Genomic DNA, 27927 nt, shown 5'->3' with positions numbered 1-27927 from the left:
CTGCCTGGAGCATTTCAAATATACATATGCGCAGCTGTAAATACACATAACAGTACATTTAACTATACACTTAATAAATATCGCAACATATTAACGGTAAATAAATATTAAATATACATATATATATATAAGTTTTTTTTTTCAAATATAAATTTTATGCATGTTTGTTTATGCAAAAGTACCGTAAATAAATATGTTATGCATATGTTTTGTTGCACACACGTGTAGTCGACTGTGGAATGCACGCTTGAACGAGTATAAAAAATTAGTAAATACATTAAATTTATATATTATTTACGTTAAATATGATAAACCGTTAACTCAATGCAATCACTTAGTTTAATTATTTTTTTTTGGATTTTTTTGTCATTATCGTAATTTAATATCATAAATTTTTATTTTTTATTGNAAAAAAAAAAAACAAAATATGAAAAAAAAAATCGGTCCACTCCGGGATTAGCAGGGATAGTTGTCAAATTAATTGAAGTCTTTTTAAAGGAACAAAAAAAAAAAATGGCGAACTTCGAAAAAAAGAATTACGATTTTACTTAAAAAAATCGATTATTTTATACAATTGATCGTGTTAAATTTTTTTCGAAAAGTTTATTCAAAAACATAAATTAAAAAAAAGGCCTCCAAAAGTAAATTTCTACAAAAGTTATGGCTATTTGGGAATAAAAAAGCCATTTTTAGCAAAAAATAGCAAAATTTATAACTCTTTTGAAGAAAAATTTTGAAAAAATTCTCAAAAATGTTTTTCAAAAGGTAGAAAAGGATGGATAAGTTTCCGCAAAATCTAAAGGGGTCGGGTTCAAACCTGTCTCTTATACACATCTAGATGTGTATAAGAGACAGTCGTTTGCTTTTTGTTAGCTTTAAATTTTTTAAATAATTATTATTTTTTTAAATAATTTTAATTTTTTCATTACTTTTTGTAACCACTTACACTTAGTTTTATATAACTTAAGCTTTGTTTCTAATCAGCTTTCTTATTTAGCTTAATGTTTTTGCTTAGCCTGCAAATATAAAAACTAATTTGTAATATTATTTTCTTTCAAAAATGCAAAAACTTGAATTTTCCTAGTTAAGAACGCGTCAACTCTGTCGCTACGCACAAAACCCACAGTTTAGAGAATGAGTACTCAACTCTCTTAATCTTGCTCACCTAGATGTGACCTATATGCCCTTCCATACCCTTAACACTCATCACTACATGCATATGAACTTTGTTGTTGCAACGCGTTGTTCGCTTTAATCGCTTAAATTTTTGTTTTTTTCGTGCTGCCTATAGAATCTCTAATCACACTAATTTATGCAACTACTTAGTACTTGCTTCTACAAATAGACCTCTTCACCACTGTGAATGATTAATTATTGTTTGAACACAAAGAGTCCCGTCGGATCCCATTCGTTGTCGTCGTTGGGTCCGAAGCACTCATCAAAGTACCATTCCATTGTTTTGTAGACGTGACTGAGTGATTTCGTCATCGCATGATCCTCATCGGGGTAGACCTGGAAGATAATATATGAAAGCAAGTCGGTGATTTAGAAGCGTTTTACATTTACGAGTGTCTGAGATTTAGAAAACAAATCCTAAAGGGAAAAGAATAAATGAGTAGTTTTCTATACCAGCACTTTGTTTCGATAATTCAGTTTTTATGGCAGTTTTATGCCTTAGTGGGCCGATATCGGCGATTCCGACAAATCCTTATTCGGAAAAAAAGAACATTTGCAAAATTTCAGAGCGATATCTCAAAAACTGAAGGACTAGTTCGCGTATATATAGACAGCCAAACGGACATGGCTACATCGGCTCAGCTCGTATATATTTTATATGGTCTCAGGCGTTTCCTTCTGAGTTTCAGAGTATAAAAAAACCTCAAAAACCCCATTTTCAGTTTTCTGAAAAAAAAAAAATACAATCGAGATGGTTTTATTTACTGGAGGATACAAGATCCTGGTGGAACTACTGCCGCAAATGTGAGGTATCCCTCTACAACCAGCAAATACAGTGAATTATATAGGGCTCATCTAAGATAAGAATCTTTCATGGAAACCGAATAGCGAAGAGGGAGCCTTATACCGCCGTAGCGAAGCCATTGGCAACAGATGGGGTCTCTCACAGAAAGGGGTCCTCTGGCTGTACGACACAATAGTCAAGTCCATTAGATTCTATGGAGTCTTTATGTATTGGATCACTCTAGAAAATACCACATTTGCAAAGAAACTCGAGAGCGTTCAACCTGTGCATGTGTGGTGCACTGAGGTCCACTCCAACTAGACATCGTCGGAAGGTGCATGGCTGCTATTAGACTCAGAGAATTCGGGTTCCTAAAAGAAGACGAGTCTGAACACTCGAAAATCCTCTCTCACTTTGACATTTCATTCCAGCGGAATCGCAGGAAACTGTAAAGCTGATGAGATAGCAAGAAAAGGCAATCTAAAACCGCTATCAATAGAATGGGAGCGAGTCGGTGCTCTTGTATCCCCTTGTGTTCTACTACTAGATAGCTGAGCTTCGCGGCACTTTAGAAAGCGATGTAAGGTTGGAAATCTAGCCTCTAGAAATAAAGATAAAGAAACAACCGAACACTTCCTTCTTGACCGTTCCGTGTATGGAAAGACCGCATTTAGCAGCGCATAGGTTCAGACAAACCACCGAACTTTAAGGAGTGGAAACTAACCGCCTATGCTTAATTGTATTGGATACTAAGCGTTTTGGTAACTTATAATTTCGAGCAGAGGAGTTTTCTTTTTTATGACTCCACAAAGGACTGTATACAGCAATCCAAGTGCGATCTTTGATCAGCCGTCTAATCTAGCCAAATCTAAGAGTTTTCGTATGGCAGTGACTAGATAATATTCAATTATCCTTTTAATTCTAGTAAAGTATGTTTCGAACTCGGTAAAGAAGTCGATTGTTAGCACGTTGGACATGACATTCTATTTGGTAACATATCCATTACCAAAAACTCACAAGACTCATACGAATATAAAACACTAACCTGATGTCTGAACTTGACTTGCTGATCCACCAGCGCACGCACCAACATCAACGTGTGCTCCTGATGCACCAGTCTGTCCGCCGTGCCGTGTATCAACATCAAATTGCGACCCTTAATATTGCCAGCCTTCATGGTCAAATCGGCCTCCTGCAGAGCGCGCAAGTAATCGCCCTTCAGCGGTATGTAACGTTCGGTGAAAAATGAGTCTGCAACGATTACAAGGAAACAGAAGAACACACCGTTAATGAGCGCAAACAACGGACGTGTGGACGGTTGCGAGTCAAGTGTAGCGAAAGTAACTGTGAATTGTAAACTTACAGTGATAGCCAAAGGAGACAATCGGGTTGACGGCCACAGCGCACTGCAGCACCTGGTGCGAGTCATCGATGAGCGTCATGGTGGCCGCGTAGCCGCCATAACCCCAGCCGTAGGCGCAAATACGTGACGGATCAATGAATTTCAAATTATCGCGCAGGTAGCTAAGGGTGTGTGTGGAAGAGAAATGCAATAAAGTAAGCAAAGTGAGTAAGAGCTGTTGACGAGCTCGCTGAGCTCGCTTAATGAGTCTACACGAGTTTATTTGGTTCAAAGTTTGAGGTCAGTGTGTTTTAGTGCTCTAAAATAAGTGTGTACGCGCAAGTTTATGAGTCTTGGCGCACACGTGTGTGCGTCGTATTAGTGGTGAATGCTTACGTTAATACGCCCAGTTGATCCTCCACTTCGACGGTGCCGAGCTTGCCGTGCACTTGTGTGCGCAGCAGTTCGCCCTGGAAGCCACTGCCGCGTCCATCAATTTGCGCCACAATCATGGAGCGTTGACTGCTCAAATACCAGTTCCAATCCACTTGATACTTTTCGGTGACCAGCTGTGAACCGGGTGCCGCGTTGCTGCAAGTAGACAGAAGAGGATAAGGCAAGGATTTTAGTTTCATTGCTCCCGTCGTGAGTTCATAAGTTTTGCTCGATTTTATTCTACTTACATGTGCAGTATGAGCGGAAAGGCGACCTCTTCGTCCTCGCGCATTCCCGGCGGCAGAAAGAGACGCACTTGTGCATGGAAACCGTGTCGTATCTCTACGCTGAACGTACGTATTTGTGGCAAAGCGAGCTGTTGCAGACGGTGTCGCAGACTGTGACCCGCATTGAGTATATACGTCTTCATGTTGCTCTGTGTCTCCACCATGTAGACGCTGGGTGACTCCGGTCCCAGGCACTCTTGCACATAGTGCGAGTAATCTTTGCTGAAGTAAATTTTATTGTAAAGACAGTTCTTCGGTATATCATAGTAGCACTCGGTCTCATCGTCGCTACGATTTTCAGCGTCCTCTACGCGTATACCCTGCGCGGTCAGTCGGAACGTGGATATGGTATTGTCACAGGTCAAGCATGTCGGCTGTGTTGAAGTAATATACGCGCGATTGCTTTGCGTCTCATTCAGCTTAAGACTGATTTTGTAGAGATGCCGTTCACCTGGACGCTTTTCCGGCGCCGCCATAAAGTAAACAATCTCATGCGGTTCGTCCCAACCTAAAAGCTCGGTGACTTCGAACCGTCCCATTGTTAATGGCACTGGTCGGCGATCCAGTGATGAAATGAAGACCACATGTCGGAAGTGTCCGTGTTCGCCATCGCGTACCGGGAGACGTTTGAGCAGATAACCGCCATGCGAAATCTCATAAGTGGTCTGACCATTGCTCACATTGTGATAGCTATTATTGCCATTCAGTCCATTGGCGAGCAATTGTTGTTGGTTTCGTTTGAGATTTGCGCTATTGCGTGCGGAAAATATGGGCCGCTCAGCTGGTAGCACCCAACCATCATTAACCGTAACTTCTGTGTGTACAGGATGGCAATGGAAGTCTGGTGCGCGACAAACAACCGTTGTAGCTTTCGTTTGACCACGATTGGTGATCGTTACGGAGAGGTCAATGGGTGTGGCCCAGGTGAGTGCGCCAATATAGCTGCCATTCGAGAGATCGGCTGGAAGTTTGATTTGTGTGGGGAAGATGTACTTGAGGACGGAGAGATTTACCACATTCACGGTGACATTCGGGTTGGCTTCGCCTGCTTTAGGGTAGCGTTGTGTTAGCACAGCTGGGTACTTGATGTCGTCGCCCATCCAGGTGTACCTATGGTTCAGGGAAGAAGGGGAGTATAACAATGGAAAATTTATAGAGGGAGTTTAGAATAGTAAAGCAATATTACTGGAAGAAATTTTGACTTAACCGAAGTTTCGAAATTTTTTTGTGGTTCAGCCTATGAATCGCATATCTATTGGTGAGGATTTTACTTTTTGGAGAAAGTCTCAATAAGACTGACCTCTTCTTCCTACTCTGAGATAACTTTGGAGATACAGAGTTTGCTCGAGGGAGGGGAAGTAATGTTATGCGACTTCCTGGATAATGGGATCCGCTGTCAAGGATATGCGGATGACATTGATATTATAGCTATAGGCAAATTCGAAGACACTATCTACGATTTAGGTTTAAACCAGTGATGCAGTGAAGTTGAGCTGAATATCAACCCTGGAAATCGACCATCGTCCCATTAACGAGGCAGGTGGTCCCTGCCGGTCTCAGCGAATTAACGCTTGGGGTAGAGTGGTAGAGATAACTAACATGGTCTAATATATTGATCTTACGCTGGATTCCTTTCTGCTAGCGGATGAAGGGCTTAAGTGGTGTTATACCATTGGCTCTTCTCCCAAGGGACAGCATTACCAAAAGGGTAAACTTCATAAAGAAGTTCCAGATCATCAAGATCAAGACTTTCGAGCTACTGTTTAAGGAGAGAACAATCAAGTGTTACATCGACAAAAATGGGCAGCGGCACTTAAAGCAAACTCTGCCTACGAAGTCAAATTGCTGTTGGAACGTAACCAAGTGCTTATTTGATGCCCGGTGACAAAGTTATTGTCGGGAATGTACTGACCGATAAGCTCGCTCGCTCCGCATCATCCACTAACATGGAACCCTTCATAGCGGTGGATCGTCAAACCGTAAAGGTGCTGATACGGAAGGATGAAGGAGTAGGCACAGAAAGGTATTGGCAACAACTCCAAGGCATGTGCCGTAATTCACGGTACAATCCTCACCTATTTATCTTATCTCATCACATCAACATTGGAACCGGAGATCTCGTGGGTGGACTATCTACAATTTGTGATTAAGTAAGAGGAAAATAGTTTCACAGAAAGATTTTGCAGATTAAAGAGCTTTACGAGCTTTTGACAGCTTTCGACTAGTGATCTTGAGGGTATGCACCTTTTACATAATTTATTCATTTCCAATGAAAGCCGTAAGAATAACCCTTAAGTACGCTTGAACTTTGTCTTCCTTACGTGTGCTTCATGATTAACTCTACTGACGTCAGCCGCCTGCTTGACAAAGGGAGCAAACTCACGGCGTCCATAATTATAGCGCACATTTTGTTAGCACATTTTATAGAGTTTTAAATATTCATAACGGTACTCACTTGTATTCATTCACATCGCTGTCGTTGAATGTGAGAAAGGCTAAAAATAGACCATCCGGTGAGAAGGCGAGACCGCTGCTGCGCCCATTCAGCTCTGGCACATTCTCATACGTCCAATCCGGTATACCATTGTAGACGACGCCAGCGCGACCTGATGCCGGAAAACGTCAGCAAATATACGTATGAGAAGAAACAAGAAGAGGAAGCCGCATACACCCACATGATAGTAGAAAAAGACGAAGAAGAAGAAGAAGTAAGCAAAGGAAGATTAAAATATTTGTATGTAGAAAGCACCGCTTCAGCCACACATCAGTGGCAGCTTATAATATTTGAATAATAAAACAAACTGAAAGTGAATAGTTGAGCCACCCACTGACACACACTCGAATCCACTCACCTGTTGTTGTAATGCGGCATACCAGCTCGCCTTGAACCTTCGGCTTGTAGTAGATGTCGTTCTCGTACACAAAGGCGATTGCCTGATTTTGTGGAAACGCTTTCACCGCACCGCCATTCGGATATTGAAAATTACTTGGCGGCGGCTTGCCCACACCGCCACCGGTCGCTGCGCCCGCCAAGCTGCTCAGCAAGATGCTGCCACCACTTGAGCCATTCACGGCTGCCGCTGTCGCAGCGCCGTTCGCTGTACGTGTCGCATTTGTTGTTGTGTTGATTGGTGCGCGCGTTGTTGTGGTTGTGCTGGTTGTTGTAGTGGTGCTCGTGGTGGTGCTTGTTGTGGTTGTGGCTGGCGCGGGCGGCACGTTGGGCGCCCATGTGACATATTGCAGGCGCGGCGGCTCCGCTATGTTCTCCGTGGGACCCAGCGGAAAGGTGTTCGCTGTCTGCACCTCGTAAACGTGATGCCTGCGCGTTGTTGTTGGAGGAAATCGAGCCATAAAAAATAATTCCAACGAATTGTTAATAATTAAAATTTGAGGTATTTCGCATCTGCTTTTAATGTGTGTGGTTGTTGTATGTGTGCTTGTGGTTCAATGGAAAGGTGTTATGTAAATATTTATGAATATTTGTGCATATGTTTGCATGTAGTGTTTGTGCTGTTTCGTCTCTCACGGCAATTAAAAGCAAAAAATATTAGCGTTGTCATAAAATTTTATATCTTTAACTCAGCATCTGAGGAAATGTTTATCATACGCCATGTGGCCCACGTTCTTGTGATATGTATTGGCAAGAGACGGTCATTTCCTGTATCATTTGTTGAGTAAATTATTTATCAGTGATCATTTGCACGCATAGTAGAGTCTGAGGTGCATTCCACAGCATTAAGAATTATTGAATATTTTCGGTAGAAAATTCTAAAAAATTCCATATAAAGGTTGGTGAGGAATTTTTAGCAGTTGTCGGAAAAATTTTACTCGATGAAACCGTGTGAAGATCACATTCAAACCAGAATGATAGTGCCTTATAATATGTATATGGAATTGAAGGAACGAATGGACCGAGTTCTTTGATTCTTCGCGCCAAATCTCATACATACTCAAAACGTTTGACAGATTACAGTAACTTAAAATATTCATCTCGATCAAAAAGTGGAAACTGTACATGTCGCAACTATACCACTAAAACTCTGACTGGAACATAACCATTTTTTCGCAGTTGTCTATCAAGAAATCAAGAAAACCAACTGCCTTTCCCGTACGCAAAAAATTAACTAAGAGCTCGGTGTTTTTCGACAGCTGAAGAGAAGATTGATAAGAACATTCTGAATATTTTTATGAATATAATTCTATCTGTGTGATGAAAGGGCTTCGATAATTGGTTCAAATGCATCCAAAAGTGTATAGATCTTAATGGAGAAAATTATGCCTCCACAGCCGTGCAATCCGCACTCAGTACGCTTACCGGGCCACTACTCTATCCGACTGGCGAACAAAGAACCTCTACGGTCCACAGGAACTCAAACAGGCATACGGCGATTCAATTTTATCAAAAACGCAGACCTGCGAGTGGTACAAAGCATTAAAAAACGTTCGAGACAAGCCACGTTCTGGACGAACTTCGACCTCTTCAACTAATGAAAATATTAAGAAAGTTAAAGATATGCTGGGAATATTGTTAAGAAAGCAATTGAGAGATGGCTTCAGCTGTGGAATGCCCCACAAATAGAAATATCAAAAGTAAATATCAAAATGCTATTGGCCTTTGAATTTGTCCTTCCGCCGCCTACTTGCGACATAAAAATAAGTATTTCTTTATTTGCAGCCGCGTACAAAATACAAAAGAAATGAACCTCCGACAAACAGCATTTAGTCGTGTGTAAAGGAAAGTGTAAATAAAATGCTCAACAAATTATTTACGCAAATTGTATGTGCAAAAACCCACCTGGAGCCTTCCGTATTGCTGTCCGACTGCAGCAGCACATACTTCTGATCGGGCGATACGAGAAACGATTCAGCATTTAGCTGGCGCTGTGGAAAGCGGAAAAAAGAAAGTATATCAAATTGTAAAAAGGGAAGTGTACAGAAAGAAAACACTGAAAAAGCTGCAAAGCCAACACTTACGAATGTTGAGTTGGTCATTAGGACCCGCGTTGTGTAATTGTCTAGATTTAATATCGATAAGCCGCCTGTGGGGTCACGGTAGATCAGTTCGATGTCTGCAAAATGGAAAATAAATAGAAAAAGCTTTTAGATCAGGAACTAATCCATTGAAAAAGTGCGAAACACATACACGTACACACACACATAGTGACACACTTACCACTACTCCAAGTGCCGTTGAAGGGCTTCCACTGCAAACTTTTGCCTAAAATGTCTGGCAGCACCATGTGACGGCCGCGTATGCGCAACCCTTCATCCTCTATAATTGCATGTAAATTAGAATGGAAATTAAATGAGTCAAATTAATAAAAGTGTGTAGAGGAGAGAGGAGAGGTGAGTGTTCAATTTCTACCGAAAGGGTGCGCCAGCGAATAACAGTCGGCACAAATGGCAGTAGCACGCATAAATATGCATGAACATGTTAATTTCACAGCGATAAATGCACACATATATGTATATATGTATATATGTATATGTGTGTGTGAAAACTTTTCACTTTGCTCTAATGCGTCAAATAATTTTAATGTCTTTGGGGAAATTGCACAGCTGCCATTATTAAACACATTTTTACTTATATAAGTACAGTTATGCATGATTACATACATATGAATATATTTACAGCTATTTGTGTATATTGTTGCTTTTGCATATGAGTTGTGTCACTTACCTGGCGACAGCAGGAAAATCGAGAAAATTATGAGACTGAAGACTGCTGCTATTACCAGCAACGCTATAAATATGCCACGCCAATTACGTCGTTCCGGCGAGATGGCAACCAGCTCCTGGAAAACAAGCATACAAATAACCGTGAAAATTACAGTTAAACGTGTTGCTACTAGTGCAATACTAATGATGCAGATTAAGAGCTTTGAGTCAGCTGATAAAAATAGTTTTCATAGAAATGCTATTGACGAGTGACGGAAGGAAGCGAGGTTTCTAAAACTGTAATATATGTATGTATGTATGTATTTGTATACATATGTACATATGTATATACTGATTTATGTTTGTAATATTAGCTATCATATATTTGTAGCTATCTTTTCGGCCATTTTTAGCATGGCTTTAGTAGAAACTGTCAAGTGTTTTTGTAAATTTTGCACATTTGTGAAAGAGATGCCACCCGTTAAAATGTATTTTATTATTAATAATTATATCATCAATAAACCTATGAAATAAGTCAGTATTCTTAGATCAAAAAAAAAAAACAAAATCGACCGGAGTTGCCACCTATTTATATACATGTATAAAATGTTAATATATTTGAATCAATTCACTTCAAATACTACAAAATGGATTCCAACAGTAAGCAGAAGGCTTTATTCAACATTAATTTTTTAACAGTGTTACCACCTGTTAAGAATATAAAATGTTAAAAATACATACATACATGCATATATTTGTATTTGAATATATGCACGTATAAATAATTTTGTTGATAATACTGAAGTTATTATTCCAATATATAGCGGTATTGAAGAATATTTTAGGAACAAAGTTGCCACCTACTTAAAAAATTCAAAATGATAAAAATCAACAAATAATTTCATTTCAAATATGTATAATATGGTTTCAAAAATAACGCGAAAAGCTTTTTCTAGAAATTTTGTGGGAACAGAGTTACCACCTGTTAAAAAACTCAAAATTATAAATAACAAATAATTTCAATGCAAAAAGCGTTTTGCAGAAATATTGTGCAAACAATGTTGCCACCTATTTAAAAAAAAATTTCTTTTTTAATTATTAGTATGGGTTTTTTTGTGACTATATATCTACATATACATACATATGTTTGGTGCAATTAAATTATGAAATTTATATTTTCTTAACATACATTCCAAACGTTTAACTGATAGTGTAAATCTAATTTTTTTATAAACGAGTACCACAGAAGTGATGGCAAACACACCAATATATATCCTGTTATGACTCTTAACTCCGATTGCCCAAGTTTCGAAATTATATTAAAGTCAATATGTGGCCACACCTCCCCAATTATAAAATTCAGCCTTTCATTATTTAGAAGTATTTTTAGTATATTAATATTCTCTGGCCTGTGAAAAAATTAAAACTTTAAGTGGCAAAACTTGCAGCTGTCGGCACTTATTTATTCGATTTAATATGTAGTTTATTACGAGAGTTTCGGCATTACAGAACATAAACAAATATTGATTATCGTAAATTGAATTTCGAAGCACTTTTGCCACACTGCCTGAGATGGTATCTCCAACACATAAGTGCTAATCGCAAAAATCGCCTCTGAACGGTAGTTGTCTCAATCTCATGACAGATCACATTATGAACTTGCAAAATAAGTTTAGAAGAACTTCATGAAATTTCTCTGGGAGTGAGTATGATGAATTCAATCGGGTTCGTAGAACTCACCATATTGTCGATAAACAGTGATCTTAAATGGAGCTTCAACGCCAAAAATTGTTAATTAAGTCAAAAGTTATAAGAAATAATATACCGAAGGTATTCGCAAATTAATTCCATTTTTTGCCGAGATAAATATTTTAAGTTACTGTAGACAACACAAATTGCTTATTAATATACGTCGAAAGTTGGAAAAAAAAATCTCCCGAAAATTTTCGAGATTTAATACCAGTTTTTTGCTGAGATGAATATTTTAAGTTACTGTAGAAGGTCAAATTGCTTATTAAACCACATAGAAAGTTGTAGAAAATAACCTCTTGAAAGTTTTGCGATTTAATTCTATTATTTTGAATTGAATATTTTAAGTTACTGTAGAAAGTCAAATTGCTTATTAAACCACGTCAAAAGTTGTAGAAAATAATCTCTTGKAATTTTTGCGATTTAATTCTATTATTTTGAAATGAATATTTTAAGTTACTGTAGACAACACAAATAGCGCTCCTATGAATAAAATATCAAACTTTGCAATTAAGTTGTGAGTTGCCAAATCCCGAAATAGAAAATGTAACCTACGTAATATCACTCCATATGCTTTAAACTTCGGCATTATATTACCAGTAAGAATTTTAAAGTTTAGAGCGCCTTTGGAGTTTTTAGAGACGTAAGAAACTTGGATGATTTTTGTTACAAACTGACACACTGCAATACAATTTTTTTCCATATACCCTATACTTTTTACATTTCTAATGGGTTCTTGAAATAGCTAAATTACAAAATAGCAATATCATATTGCTAATGGCTCAAATATTTTCATTCTAATTTAGTTTGTGTGGAAAAAGTCATCAAAAGAAGCCATTAAATTATTTATTCATAATATTTATTTAATAGTTTTATCGTTTTTCTTCAACCAAATCATTTGCCTACATAATAAAGAGGCGTATAAAATGCATTTTATAAATGCTAATATTCACTAAAGTAAACAAAGATCGACCTCGTTTACCACAGCAGATATTTAATAAAACATTAATGAATTTATAGGCATCAATCCGTGTAAATATTTTTGTAGTTGCCACACAAACAAAAATGAAAGAGTTTAATATATACAAGGAAAATCTAAGCGTAATTACATAAAAATTACCTAGAAATATAAAGAAATGGAATTTGTACGAAATTTCCATGGTCAGTTCATAGAAAAAGTGCGCGTGACTGTAATACTATAACTTTTGTACAGCACTCTATTTCTATTTTCTATTTTCTATTTTCTATTTCCTTTTTCTCTTTTTTCCATTTTTATAGCCGTTATTTATTTCTACGCAATACTAAAACAACACCTCGCGCCATTTGTGCCACACAGTCACGCTTATGCCCTTATTGATTCATGGGCTTGCTTGCCCCCATTCATTATTCGGAAAAGCTTTGTAATGCAAAGCGCCATTTACTTATGCACAGACTCACACTTACACACACACACGTACACACCCGCAGCTTAATACCCTCGCAAATCAACAAATCAATCAAATACATGCAAAAGAGCAAAAGATGTGTAGCTTTTTGCGTCTTTGGCAACTTCGTTTTTGGGAAGTTTGAAGCGCGTCTGATAGATATTTATTGCTTTACGCTTTACTTTTCCTGTGATTTTGCACGCCTTGAGTGTTTCTATTTTACACTAGACATATATGTTTATGTATTTATAAAAAGCATTGCTTTTGTGGAAAACTTGACCATTAGTCTCGCATTTCCATTTTCATTATACTTGCTCGTCGTATTTATGCGAAAATGGCATTTGTTTTGATCACGTATACGCACTGGTGTACAACTAGCAGTATACACTTTCTTCGCTATTCGCTCGGCATATTTAAAGCGTTTCATTTTCCGTCGAGCGTTAAATTCATTTATTGGTGAAATTTGTTTATCTTGTTTTTGGTTTTTCCTTTAATTTCACCCATTACTCACCAAATTCAGCCAATTATTTATGCTAATCCACTGCCGATTAAGGGTTGAGCTTTAAATAGTCTAAAATTCTAAAATCTATATTGAGTGCGAAGTAATTAAGACGAAATCGTTTCGCATAAATTTTTAGCTGAGCGCTTGTGGTGTCATTGGTGGTGGCATTGGTGTAGATAAATATTATTGCTTTCTTAATTGATTGCTCGTGAGTTGAGCGGAAGAAATGCGTATTTTATGGTTTTTGCGCAGCTATTTCTTAGCAACCTCCTAGTCCCTCACAGACATAAACAAATACTTGAATTCGATTCAGTGTAGATTATTTTATAATTCAAGGAAGTTCTCTGTTCAGATTGACTAATAAAAGAGAAGTACCTCAAGAGAATTATGAAGGCTGGTGGGTAGTTGTAACGGAGAGGCTAATAAAGGCTGTCACAAATTTTCTCTCAGAATATTTGGACCAAGAGTGAGCATCGATACAGCATCGTCTCCGTAAACTTTTTTCTTATACAAAAATATCAAAAATAGCGGATTTCTTCGTTATTTTCACTCATTTTTGAACAGCTGCAACTTTTTTTCTGTGTCCTCTTGCTTTCCGTAACGTGAAAGCACGATTGGTTCCAAAATTCCACAATTTTTTCGAAAAACTGTGTCGCGTTAACGTCTGTGAAATAATGCTTTCCGACTACAAGAATGTCAAGAATTTTGTTACAGATTATCAATAGGAAGAAAATCGTGGCAAAAGTGAGCCAAACCACGACAAAGCAGGCCAAAAATCAAGGTTATGTTGAGAGTTTCCTTCTACCATATTATCGAGAGGTCCAAGCAAACAAGTAACTTATCTTGGGATTCACCTGGATCGAGGGCTCACGTGACGAAAACATATAGCGAGTAAAATAACTTGCATGAAGTTAAGAGCAGCAAATTTAAATTGGCTTTTAAATAAAAACTCCAAACTTAGCCTAGATAACAAAGTGCTTTTATATAATGCGGTCATAAAGCCTATTTGGATTCTTCTGTGGGGTACGACCGCGCAACCAATATTGCTATAATACAAAGGTGCCTATTTAAAATGCTTAGAACAATCCCACTGCACCATGGTACATGCGTAATGAAAATATTCACAAAGATCTCGATATTCCTATAGTAAAGAAGGAGATAGAGGAAAGCAGAATGAAATATATTTCTAAACTTCGCCAACATCCAAACCCGTTGGCTAATGCCTTGGCAAATTCCTGCAATCAAAAAAGTTTAAAAAGAAGTAATCTACATGCCTACTAGAGAGCAACGTTCTACCAAAAAAGCTTAACCACATTCTTGAGGCTCTTTAGTTTTAAATAGATTTAAGATTTGAATACTTATTGTTAGGCTTTACTAAGCAGATCCAGTAAATATGGAAATATTGAAAAAAAATAATTCTCGAAGAAATTCGTAAAAATAGGCGTCATTATGGGCTGAAAACTTTTGGCTTTTGCAGCACAATAATGCGCCGTCGCATACAGCTTGATTCTTCGTGAGGGTTTCAACCAATTTTCAACCAATCTCCTTCCGCAATCACCGTATTCGCCTGATGGCAATTCGGCAAACTCAAACCAACCAACCAACCCTTTCTCTTCCTACTGTTACTGCTTTACTCATTGTAATTTCTCAGGCACAAACTATCTTTTAGATTTTTTCAGAAAGGTTATTATATGGCCGTTATAGTAATTATTGGGACATCTATCCTGTGATAGCATAAAAGCAAATCTTATTTGCTACTGTCACTTTCACTTCTATAAAATATAGATCTTCTTACAAAGCGTGGTGACTCATCCACATATAATTATAAAGTACATATATGTATATATCAACAACATCTCTTCAGTCAATTTCTGCCACTTCTCAGCATGATGTGCAATTTTCAGTCCCACACTCGACCGAAATCGAGAACAAGCAAGCAAGAATTTGCCTCTAATTTCTGCATTACAAGTGATTATTGTACGCCGTCGAGGCATCAAACTTTCGCATACTTAAGCTTTCCGTGGGTCTTGCATTAAATTACTTGACCCATCAAAAGTGGTGACACAAATTGGGATGTGTCAGCAAGAGCAGCCATTAAAAGTTTACAAAGTGAAATTGTATGACTTGCTTAAGCCTTTAAGAGTCCAAATAGCGAGTAAATCACATGCCGCCTGCCACATGCCGAGCACATGAGATCCTTCAACGAGACCCTAGTAAGCCGCGCTTGTATAAATGTGTGTATGCGTGTGAGTATCTATTTATATGTATGTGTGTGCGTGTGTGTGTTTGCATAAATGTTGATGAGGGCAGCGCAAAGATCAACACTAACACCCATCCCCACCGCAGAGCCACCACTTACAGTCATTTAATTACGTTGTATGTCGGCGATGACAAGCGACCCAGTTAAGTGCGCGCCATTAATGCCAACAAAATAGCGGTTTCGAAAAGAAGCGACAAGAAAAACGGAATAATATGGCAATGTAAATATGCGGGTGCGTTTGCGTACGCGTGTATTGGATGAGAGGAGCGAAACGCTAACAACGTTGACAGCGTGTAATGTAATAGTCGGGAGTGAAACATTCATAAAAAAAAGGCTTTAAATTGTTTTTACAAAAAATCCATAAAACAAGATGGAAAATGAATGAAAAAGAGTAAAAAGTAAATGGAAATTTCTCTTTGGTGGTTGTGCTGTTATAGGATCACGATGGAAAAGCAATTTTGTTTTTTAACTCTCTCTTTGATACTCTGAAAAATGTTATAAAAGAGCTGGATGATGCTTTGGCATTAGCTGGCCGGTCTTTGATGTCTCTTGGTCTGTAATCTTTAGTGTTAAGTATTGATATTGGTTGTCGTTTTCAATGCTCCACCTCTGAACTAGTGCTGGCTCTAGACATATCATCTGAACCTCTTCTCATAAATTTTACACTTCGAATGCGGATTTTGATCTTCATTTCTCAACTCTGATCTTTTTCGCTGTTGTTTTAGCGGTAAAAAATATTCCTGAACTAAATTCGAGGAGTTCCCAGTTGACTGACTTTGGCTGGATAAAAATGCGGTTTGTTCCGGTTATTTAAATCGAACTCTTGTGTAAACGGATTTTTGCCTTACGATCCGGTTAGTTTTAGTCGGCTATAACTCATAAGCGGTGTCTATACCAATAAAGAAGAAGAAGTTTCAGATTATAGATCATCCTTCTCTCAAGAGGGATTTCTGGTATCTTCTCTATCCAGTCGTAAACTAAATTTTTTTTAAATCGAATGCCGGATTTCTGAATTTTTTTCGTTGGTGCTTCTATGTCTAATTTCGGTTTTAAGCTTTAATCACTCACTTCTAATTGATTAGATCCGTTGATTTTCATTAAGAGTAAACTTGCAGTTTCTGGTTCGAAATTCCTGCCTCATACTATTTATATTTGAAAACAATAACATATTTCAAAATAATAATTTTTATCAAATATCGACATTTGTGTTCTTAGTTGCTTACTTTATGGATCCAATTTCTACAATGGATCCTGGACGATTGGTACTTGAACCGATCACTGTTTCTTGGTGTGTTAGTATTAATCGAATTATAATATAATTGGTTTTCTGGAATATCTCAGTTTCGAGGCATTTCCCCGAAATTATTTATTAGTTAAAGCTGATTCTCCGACCTAATATCTCCAATAATTGTTCATATCTCTGATCATTTAAACTGTTTAACATCTTGTCTAAACTTTCATCAGTGACCAAGTTTATATCTTTAGTTCCTGCTTGCTTAACACCGGTTCCGTTATCTAAGTTTTGGATCATTTCTGTGCTTCTCTATCTCTCCCAAAATTTTGCTCTTATTTTTAGAGAAATTTAATTTTTTACCAACTTCAAAATGTCCATAATTTACGATATCCTTCCTTCAAGTGCATGTTGGTGGGTGTGCACTTTGACAATATGTCTCCACCGATAAACACGTGACAGTACACGACGTGATTGGGTGTTTACGGCGCTGCATTTAATCCCACAGCGTAACCTCAGGATGAGCTCATGAAAGCAAAAGCAGAAATAAACTCGCTAGTTGCGAATATTCAACAAATGCGAGATCATTCCACGCCTTCGTGCGGTGGATTCCACGAATACTGCACAAAAGTGGCCACATTAATTTTATATGAGTGCCTGCATAAACATATATACATATATGTATGGATGTGTGTGTTGGCGCCAAAAGTGCGGATGCCAGCACAAGAAAGAAATGGCAGAACGATAACAATGAGAGAGTGCAAAAATGACGAGGGGGGTGGGGACTTGCAAATGAAAGAGTTAAAAAGTTAAAATTACAGTAATTCACTTACAGGAAAAAGGATATTGTTGACAAGTGAGCACAATGAGAAGCGTAAAAATTGAAAAGCAGCGCAAAAGTGGTTATCTTTAAAGTTTGTCGTGAAAACTTCGTATGCTTGTATGTCAGCTACGAAAGGGGGTGTAAATATTGAGTAAAGTCTACATATGGCGTGGTTACATGTAGAGATTGAGGAGAGAAATCGATGTTTTGAAGATGTATTCAGAAAATTAAGTAAATTGTCGATTTAAGCACTTTGAAGCGTTCAGTTTCGCATATTATTGTTGAGGGATTGCAAAATATCATAATTCTGTTTAAAAATTCTTTTGAATTAAGAAAAATCGATGATGACGATTTCCAACTGTCATCCATATTTCTATTTCTATTTGTTCTATAATAGATAATTTCCATCTCTATCTCTATCTCTATCTCTATCTTTACCTCCATCTCTAACTCCATCTCTATCTCTATCTCTATCTCTATCTCTATCTCTATCTCTATCTCTATCTCTATCTCTATCTCTATCTCTATCTCTATATTTATCTTTATCTTTATCTTTATCTTTATCTTTATCGTTATCGTTATCGTTATCTTTATCTTTATCTTTATCTTTATCTTTATCTTTATCTTTATCTTTATCTTTATCTTTATCTTTACCTTTACCTTTATCTTTATCTTTATCTCTATGTCAGTTGCTATCTTCTTCTTTTTCCCTATCCTTATATAGTATATATTTCTTTCTCTTTCTCTCCTTCACCTTCTCTTTACTTAACCACCCACTATTTAATTCTCTCTCCTACTCTCATTGTCTTTCTCTTGAAATAGTTCACAATGAGTTTGCTGAAGTCTCTTCAAATCCTTGTATACGAGTATTATTCTATATGAAATTGAGGCTTTTGAGAATTGACACAAACAAACATCTTCAAGCTCTCAATGCCAGAAAAGGCATAAAGTACGTCAATCAATTGCTTAAAATATCTTCTCACAGTTCTATGCATTCTTCCCTCTATCTTCACACTCTCTTCTTAGGTTTTCACAAAAATTAATGCAAAACTCAATCAACATAGAGAGAGCGAAAACCGTTCACCAATAACAATGAAAACTATGCTTCATTCAAATCCACTTAAAAATAAAAATACTATAAATAATAAAAGTTGAAAACTTTACTTTCGGCATTCTCATTTATCTGAAAGTCGAGAAGACGCCACTGACTGTCAGCGTCATTGATACGACAGCCCGATAGCGCTTGACAGGCAGACAATGCGAGTGCACTCAATATGACTAAAAATGGAAAAAGTGATAAGCAATGCCAGGCAAAGTGCACGAGTGCATGAGGGAGGAATTAAAAATTTGCAATGGGAAAATAGTTATCCTTGATTTGCTTAATTGACAAGTGAACTGAATTGAAGTGAAAAGCCATCAGCAAATCAGCTGAAGCGAGCGTGAACGCAGCTATGCCAAGCGTGTGCGAATGTCTATGCCAAGCAAATTGCAAAGGCATCGCGACGTTGCTGAGCTTGAGCGCTCAGCGGGGCGTATGAGTGATGTAACCGCCAGCAGCCAGCAAATTGCTGTAAATTTACAACGTAGTGTTAATATGTATGTGTCTGTTGAGCGATGTTTGTGTTGTGGATGAGTGTGTGTATGTATGTTTGTGCGGTACGTGGCACTGGTTTCACGGTTAATATTGGCGTAAGTGTATTTGCTTAGCAGTCATAAGTGAAATAGTTAGTTGAGCAGAAAATATGTTCGCCGCTCGCTGTACCCGCTTGAGCGCGCTAAGTTACTGGCTTCCACATATGAACGAGTCGCTGTTCACTGGCAATGTGCTCAGTCCTTGTTCATTGTTTGCATATGCTGTGTGTCTATGTGAATATGTGGGTGTGCGTGCTTAATTGAGTTATGCTTGCTATTTTAATTCGATTGCGGATTAAGTGGCTTTCTTTGTCTGCTTTAAATTCAATTAGACCTTTACAATTATCGCTGTGGCTGTGCTCTTGCCGCTAAGCATGAATGGAAAATTGAGCTTAAAAGTAATGGGTGTTGATGGAACCGATTTTAAAAATGAAAATTGTATCGATATTGAGCATTTTTAATTTATTTACCAATACTTCCAATCGATTAATCGACGTTCAAATTTAAAATTTTATAGTAACACCAATTATTTAAAATCGGTTAATCGATTTAAAATTTAATCGATATTGAGTATTTTAATTTATTGAACGCTCTGTAAACATTTAATGTTTACTGTTAATCGATTTTAATATCGACTAATTTTGGTCGATTTTTTTATATATTTCGAAAATTTTTAAAGTATTAATTAATCGGTCTATCGATGTAAAATATTAAATGAACTTATCGATTAATCGATATTTAAACTTTGAAAATCGAATTTTTTCGAATTTGTGTACTTTTAATTTATTTACAAATATTTACTTCGTTTGTTTTAGCTTATTTATAGTGATACCAATTATTTATAATCGATTAATCGACTTAAATTTTTTTTCGATATTTTTAATTTAGGTGTTTATCAATACTGTGGATTGTTTATCGATGATTATATCGACTCTGTCTGATCGACTTATATATATTTCGGCGATTTTCGACTTATATCGGTTTATCGATATCAAATATCTGCCGTGTATCGAAATAGAGAAGTTTAAATGAAATTATTGATTAATCGAGCTTCGAAGCTCTTAATTTTTCGATACTATGTACTTGTAGTATTAGTCGTGATACGAATTATTTATAATCGATTATTCGATTCGATTGAAATTCATTATTAGCGAAACTGTTAAAACAAAATGATTTGATTTGTGTAAACTGATTACTTCAGATCGGTTTATTTATATGTAAGTAAATTTATATATATTGGTTATTCTTTGGTTAAGTGTATTTAATCGATTTAACGCTGATACATATTTATTATGCATAAAGAAATACTCCGTTTCGAAATTAAATTATCATTATCGATAAATTTATCGATATTTTTAATTATAAAATCTGGTAAATCCGGTAAATTTGTCGATATTTTTTTTGATAATACATGTTGTTACTCGACTTATCAAAATTTATAACGCCTTTAAATTTTTTTTAATATCTAAGTTTCTTTGTACTATTTCTGGGTACCCTTAATCGATAATTCTTATATATTTTTTTATCGAAATTGAGTGCTTCATTCTATTTATCGGTATTAAAGTTATTTGGACGTCTTTGATATTTAATCGATTATCGATATAATTATAAATTTGTATTTTAATACCATACTTATTTTACACGAAAATGAGGTCTTTTGTATAATATTTTGAAGAAATTGACTATTTTTGAACGAAATTGAGTATACTCAAGCGCCAGCCCAAGCGTGAAAATCTGTTACCAATGCCTCCACGCTACTCAGAATCGAAAGCATCTCATCTTATACATGGCTTATACAACGTCATCATAGTCAACAGGTGGAAATGCTAAAAGGAAGCGTAAAATATTTATGCATCTTTATCTCCCTTCAATTATGTGCGACTGAGTGCAAAGTTTTCCGAGAATTTTATGCAAAAATCGTTTAGAAAGGATATACGCTCTACCTCGCCCACCACTTTGTCCGCATGTTGGCATGTGTCTATCAATCGCTTGCGCTATTTGCCATAATCTGCCTTTTATGTTTTCACAATTTTAATGCATTGAAATGCTTCGCAAACATACATATAAACATATGCATTGATATGGTTTAGCAGCAGTTTATAATGCTTCTGCAGCACTTTGCATTTTCCCCCTGTTTATCCAAGCAAAAATGTGCGCATTGCAAATGCACTTCTCTCTCATATGCAATTTCGATCGCTCGCGCGTCCATCACGGTAAATGGAAATCATTGCCGTCTTTTGTTTACATCGCAATGCGTTAATGTCAAGAGCGTGAAGGCTATTTTGGCTGCACGAGTTCTGTTGGCATTCGCTTGGGGAAATAATAAAAATTGGCATCTAAATTTAATTTGAAAAGGTTAATCAAGGTCAATGGATGCCTTTATGTGTACTATATACAAAATAAAAAGATTGTGGAAAGGGAAAAAATACTATTATTGGTTTCAGAAAGTTCTGCAGTCGCTGTAAGGAACGCTAGCGGGTTGATGAGTCGATGTTTTTTGAGATCAGTAGGCGATAAAGTCAGTCCCAATGATCGCTTATTGAACGTCAGCGATAATAAAAGGCCATGCGAATGCTCGACGAAAACCAACGTTGAGACCAACTGATCGATGATCGTATGCCTTGATGCGAACTGAGTTGCTGCGTAGAGTTTATATTGTGAGGGTTTCAGTTTTTGCTAGACAGAAGTTCGTGCTCCTACAGAGACCACTGAGCCAGAGTCAACCAGGAATCTCCGGTGTGATGATCTGTCATATAAGTGCAGGTGATCCTTGCTGTATAGAACATGACGACTGCTGTCGCCAAACATTTCGAGTGATGACGACAGCCTCGCTAGATGCCCGGGTTGGTAACCGGCTTGTGGGTGCATTTTCCTTAATTAACTAATTAATTAAGTTCTCTAGGCGAATGGCTGATAAGCCCTCTTGTAGATTGCACATAAAAAGCTCATTAATAATGTATACACACACACACACACACACATACACAAGCTTACCTATCTATCATACAAATATACACTACTCTATTTTGAGCTATTTGCAAGCGCATGTGCTTGAGGAATAACGGTAACTAACGAAATCGAGCGGAAATTACACGAAGGCAAGCAGTTAAGCGCTCGCCGGCAATTTAATTGATGCAGACCTGCAACTTGCAACACGGCAACGCGGCAACGCGGAGGGCACGACGAAGCGAAAGGAGCGAGAATGTTTCTGCAGAAAGTTGCTTTTGTTGTTAGTGTTGGCTCTGTACCGTCTTTCGTACATATTCTGTTCTTTCGCTGCTACTTCTGCCCCTCCTGGGCTTTGCTGCCTTGTTGCTCGCTTAGGCAATCGCGCCATTGCACATGCAATCAGGTGAGCTGCATTTAACTGCTTAAACACATGCATGATTTGGCTAACGATACATGTGTGTGGGTGTGCGTTCTACTGTCGAGTTTGTGTATGTGCTTGTGTGAGTTTTTATGTGCGGCTTTTGTTGCAATTCGCCTTTATGATTTGCGTTAATTGAATTTCTTGCGGTTTTGGTTTTAAGTAAAAAAAAAAAAAACACAAAAAAAAAACAATAATAATAAATAAAGCAATGTATGTTACGAGTTGTGGTTAGTGGTGGCGGTCAATTAAAAATAAATTTTTTTTTTGGTTTTAAGCAAGCAAGGATATACTAAGATGAGCTGTAAAATTTTTGATTGGAAATCTTGGAAATGGTAGTAAGAAAAGCAATATGATACGGGTGATCCAAGTAGATTCGTGTGCAGCCGTCATGTTATTTTTGTTCAGCATTGTTTGGCATTTCATCATGGACTGGCTGCCTGACCAACGTTTACAAATCGTTCAACTTTGTTATAAAAATTCACGCTCTGTAAAGTATGCATTTCGCGGGCTTCGATCAAATTATGGTTAACATAATCGGCCTACTAAGCGTACTAATCGCAACACCATCAGCCATCTTGAGGCCCAGCATTAATTATTGGATAATATTCGACCTAAAAACCACGTCAAGCCCATAGTGAAGAAAATTTAGCAATCGTAGCTTAGAGTGTACAAGAAGATCATGGAGAGTTGATTCGGCACTATTTGCAACAACGCGGACTGACAAAATGCAGCTTCTGCAAGAACTGGAGACACTCGACCATCCCAAGCGGCATTGCTTTCCTCCATAAGCTTTTCGAAAATTTCAAGGAGATCCGACATTTCGAGAAAAAGTTTGCTCACCGATGATGCCCATTTTTTGTTCAATGGGTAAGTAAACAACAAAGTTTACGCTTTTATGACGAAGAGTAAGCTGATGCGATTCAAGAGCTACCATTTCATTCAAAACAAAAACAAAAAAAAAACAATGGTTTGATGGAATCATCGGTCCATAGTTCTTTAAAAATAATGCCGGTAAGAAAGAAACCGTCTATGGCGACCGTTATCGCTCCATGCTAACCAAATATTTGCTCCTTAAATTAAAGCTCGTGACCACTTCCCACTTAACACTTCGCCGAACAGATAGTTTCATGTTTTAGGCCGGTCTATTGGCCATCAAGATAGTGTAATATTACACCGTTGGATTTTTTCCTGTCAGCCAATGCGGACAATTCAGGCCCCGGAGCAAAATATCATATCAAATATCATATAATATATTTCGATCGAATCGAAAATTGGACTCAACGGATGGACCATCTGAGATTTAACCGCGGCCAACATTTGAAAGAGATCTTAAAAAAAAAAAAATAAATTCCAAAGGATCTTTTTTCGAATACAAATTTTAAATTTTAGCAGTGGCCACTAATACGAATGCTACCTCTCGCATAGTTTCGGTATAGGTTAGCTAAGCGGTAGAGATATTTTCTTTTCAGTACTCTGCCATTTTCCCTTGGTTGCTTGTGTATGATGAATGAAAGAAGGCCCTGATCAGACATCCTATAGAATCAAGTAGTTTTCTAAATGAACTATTTTCATCTTAGTATAAATTTTATCTTCTGTAGATTACCTGCGAAATAATTGTGAGCCTTCATGCTCTGTCTCAACTCTCTACAAAGCTAATCAAGTTTTTCATATCTTTTCGATATCAACACTTATGCACCTCAAGAAAATTGCAGCTCAACATAGTGCCTAGAAAGCTTGGTACGGTGTGCGGAATATAAGAGCTTCTTATAAACTCAATCCACGAAGGACCGAATAATTTGTATGGTTCTGATATTGTTAGAGCATATTTTTTTTTGAAATAGAATTTTTTCATCTCTTTTTCAGACAACGTAGCGTAGCTCATTGGTATCTAAACAGATATATACGAGTAAAAATAATGAACTGTCAAAAAAGTCTTGCGGTATTTTTTATTGAATTTTCAATTGTTCATAAAATTTTTTTTGAGGACTCATGCCCAGCTATTGACCGATGCTACGGCTGCTACTATCCCAGTCTCTTTCGAACAATTCAGCGATTTTATCGCAATTTTCAACGACAGGCCTGCCGGAGCGTGGCGCATCTTCGACCACCTCTACACCAGAACGAAAACGTTGAAACCATCGTTGTGTGGTGGAAATGGAAACTGTATCGGGTCCATAAACTGCACACATTTTATTGGCGGCTTGAGATGCATTTTTGCCTTTATCGTAGTAGTACTGTAAAATATGCCGTATTTTCTCTCTTTCTCCAAAAAGGTATCCGTATAACATGACCCGATGTGACGAATAAAACTAGAACTACGCGCTCTCAGCCCCAACTAGCGAAAATACCGCAAGACTTTTTTGATAACCTAAGTGATTTTTCTGAATATGAAAATCGCTGAAACGAGTCGAGTTAGGTATTTTTTGATCAAAAATATGTAATGTGGGAATTTGTTAGATCATTTTGAGTCTACACACAATTCTGCAGGCACAGATTCTTTTTCATCAAATGGTGCGCATGAAGGCCAAACTTTTTATAGAGAGAAAGCTTTATTCACTCGGACGTTGAACCCATTCAGTATTCTAACCTAATAGTAGATTCGAAGATTTACATCTCTGTTCAAAGATGAAGCGCTTACATCTAGTACACCAATTTTCTCCAGATTTAACCCGTTCCATTGCACTCTAGGGCAGCTCTCATTCAAGAAGGCTACAAAAAGTAGAAAAAGCTTGGGCGCAGAGGCTCTGGTCTGTAAGTGAAGAGCGGCAGCTATGGTTATGGTTATGACTTTTCTTCACCTTTATTGCGTGTCCTTGCCAAATGGTCTCGTCCTATCTTTTTTTCAATTTCGCTTACATATATATATCTTTAACAGATTTTGCGAAATTTAAAAGGAAGTTCAGTTCTCTGCACGAATAAATTATTACAATCCATCAAATAACTGTTTAGCTGAACCTACGTACCTTAGGCTGTTTACTTAGTGAAGCGACAAGTGCTAAGTGCGCAAAAAACATAAAAATTTAGGAAGTCTTTATATAAAGAGCTGCCATTGAACGTGCTTCAATTATAGCACACGCGTTTTTTTTCATTTTTATTGAACATACAGCAAAGCTGCTCATTATGCAATATACTCGCCTCCAACAACTGTCACCGTATTTTCAAATCTATTGCTCCTTAATCCCAACAACAACGGCAGCGCGTGATTTGCTATTAATAAATCATTAGACTGACACCGAAGGTATTTTTGCTGTAATTTGCGAAGTTTGTCATTGTAAAGTGACACATAATGACACGCGCCAGTTGCCATAGCAAAAAGCTGTGTATTACATGCACACACACAGTGACACCCATGCCATACATGCGCGAATGCTATGAATCGAAATTTCGCGTGAGACAGCGAACAAGTTATGCTACTTTATGGCCAAAAATAACGGCGAATAGTTCATGTGACAGAGGGAGCAACAAAACTAAAATATGTTATTAGTTTATGTCACAGATGGAGCAACAAAACTAAAATATGTCATAAGGGGTGTGTGTGTGTGAGTATGGGTGACAGCGGCAAGTAATAATTCGATGAATTCGTGTGACTTTCTGCGCTTTCCTGTCTGTATAGTTGGTCATTTTTGACTCTGAGTCGTTTAAGTAAATATATTTTAGGCTTAAAGATAACAAACACATATATCTATAATCATATATATGTTTAATTGTATGTACGCCGGTATTTGTGTGGGGAGTAAAAGAAAAATATAACGAAAATCGTAAAATATGCTGAGCACCTCTTAGTCTATATATGTATGTACATACGAGAGTACGAAGCTTTATAAATAAAGTATTTTTCCAAGCCCAGCCAAAAAAATAAAAAACAAAAACAAAAAGCTGTGAAGACAATACAAATTTGTGTCCTTGCTTTATGTTTTACTGCTCATTCACTGATTTAATCGCGTTGACAAGCGTCTGCGCCGCATAATGTACTGCCGCTCGTTATTATTATCGCAACGTTGAGGAAGCTATGCAACATTTGCATAATGAAGTGAATGAATTGCGCGGCAAAAGAGAAGTGGCAAAGGAACGAAACACACTTACATAAATATGTATGTATATAAGTATATATCCTCACCTGAAATGTAAAACAACGTATCATAAAAAAATAGATATTGAGTTGACGATTTAATACATCATATTATATATGTCATAACCAGAGCTGTTAAAAAGGGATTAAAATTAATATATTTTTTTAATTAATTCGGTTATCAATTTTTTTCGCAATCAATTAAACTGATTAATTAATGATTGAAAATTACTTTAATCAAAATTTAATCATGATTAAAGGGAATTAATTTAGTTTGAAAAATTTATTTACATATTAAAAAAATGTAATCAAAAACTTAGTTAGATTAAAAATTTTGATTAAATTGGATTAAAGTGGATTAAATGGCGATTAATATTCCATTAATTAAAAAATAATAAATTTATTGTTATTTATACATCATATGGTGAATTTAATAATACAATACATAAATAAATAATAACAACATATAGTCATTACAATAATTCAACAAAAATTTAAACAAAAAAATTTAACAATATTTCAATAATTTCAAACATAAAGATAACGAATTCAATTATTTGCTTTTAACAATACTAATTTTTCAAATGAGCAATATCCATTGGCGAACATATGATAATTAAATTTTAATTAAATTTAATTTCAATCACAAATTAAAAAGGAAATTATATTTAATCTTAATTTAATCAGATAATTAAGTTACTTTAATTAGTTATTAATTATTAAAATTATTAATCGATTATTAACAGCTCTGGTCATAACATAAAATATCAAGATTCCGCTCTCAAATATACCCAATTTATAACCATTTCATAAGCAACACATAACCATTTTATAACCAAAACCCAAACTTTCTCTCAATATGTTAAATTTTCGAGCTTCCGATCTCAGATATAACCAATATATAACCATTATATAACAAATTTATAACCAATATTTAACCACTTTATAACCAAAACCAAACTTTCTCTCAATATGTTAAATTTTCGAGCTTCCGATCTCAGATATAACCAATATATAACCAGTATAAAACAAATATATAACCACTTTATACCCAAAACCCAAATTTTCTCTCAATATGTAAAATTTCAAGCTTCCACTGTCAGATATAAATAATATATAATCAGTATATAACAAATTTATAACCAATATTTAACCACTTTATAACCAAAACCAAATTTTCTTTCA

The 27927-nt window shown here is 36.6% G+C and overlaps 1 protein-coding gene across 3 annotated transcripts in view; it reads right to left on the bottom strand.

Annotated features, from left to right (window-relative positions):
• Nucleotides 1-855: 855 nt before the first annotated feature.
• LOC108971046 (inactive dipeptidyl peptidase 10) overlaps nucleotides 856-27927 on the bottom strand; it is a gene marked incomplete at its 3' end in the record, with an annotated part of 421409 nt that continues 394337 nt past the window's right edge. For all 3 annotated transcript variants that reach the window (XM_018936833.1, XM_018936834.1, XM_018936831.1), the window contains 11 exon segments: nucleotides 856-1512; nucleotides 3006-3211; nucleotides 3324-3484; nucleotides 3699-3893; nucleotides 3986-5134; nucleotides 6480-6630; nucleotides 6877-7343; nucleotides 8820-8905; nucleotides 8999-9093; nucleotides 9198-9296; nucleotides 9705-9819. In XM_018936833.1, coding sequence (XP_018792378.1) covers nucleotides 1372-1512; nucleotides 3006-3211; nucleotides 3324-3484; nucleotides 3699-3893; nucleotides 3986-5134; nucleotides 6480-6630; nucleotides 6877-7343; nucleotides 8820-8905; nucleotides 8999-9093; nucleotides 9198-9296; nucleotides 9705-9819 — 2865 coding nt within the window.

Source organism: Bactrocera latifrons, unplaced genomic scaffold (assembly GCF_001853355.1).
Source record: "Bactrocera latifrons isolate USDA-ARS-PBARC rearing strain unplaced genomic scaffold, ASM185335v1 scaffold_32, whole genome shotgun sequence".
Lineage (NCBI taxonomy): Eukaryota > Metazoa > Arthropoda > Insecta > Diptera > Tephritidae > Bactrocera > Bactrocera latifrons.
The sequence above is the reverse complement of the archived record's forward strand: the minus strand, read 5'-3'. Positions and strand labels throughout refer to the sequence as shown.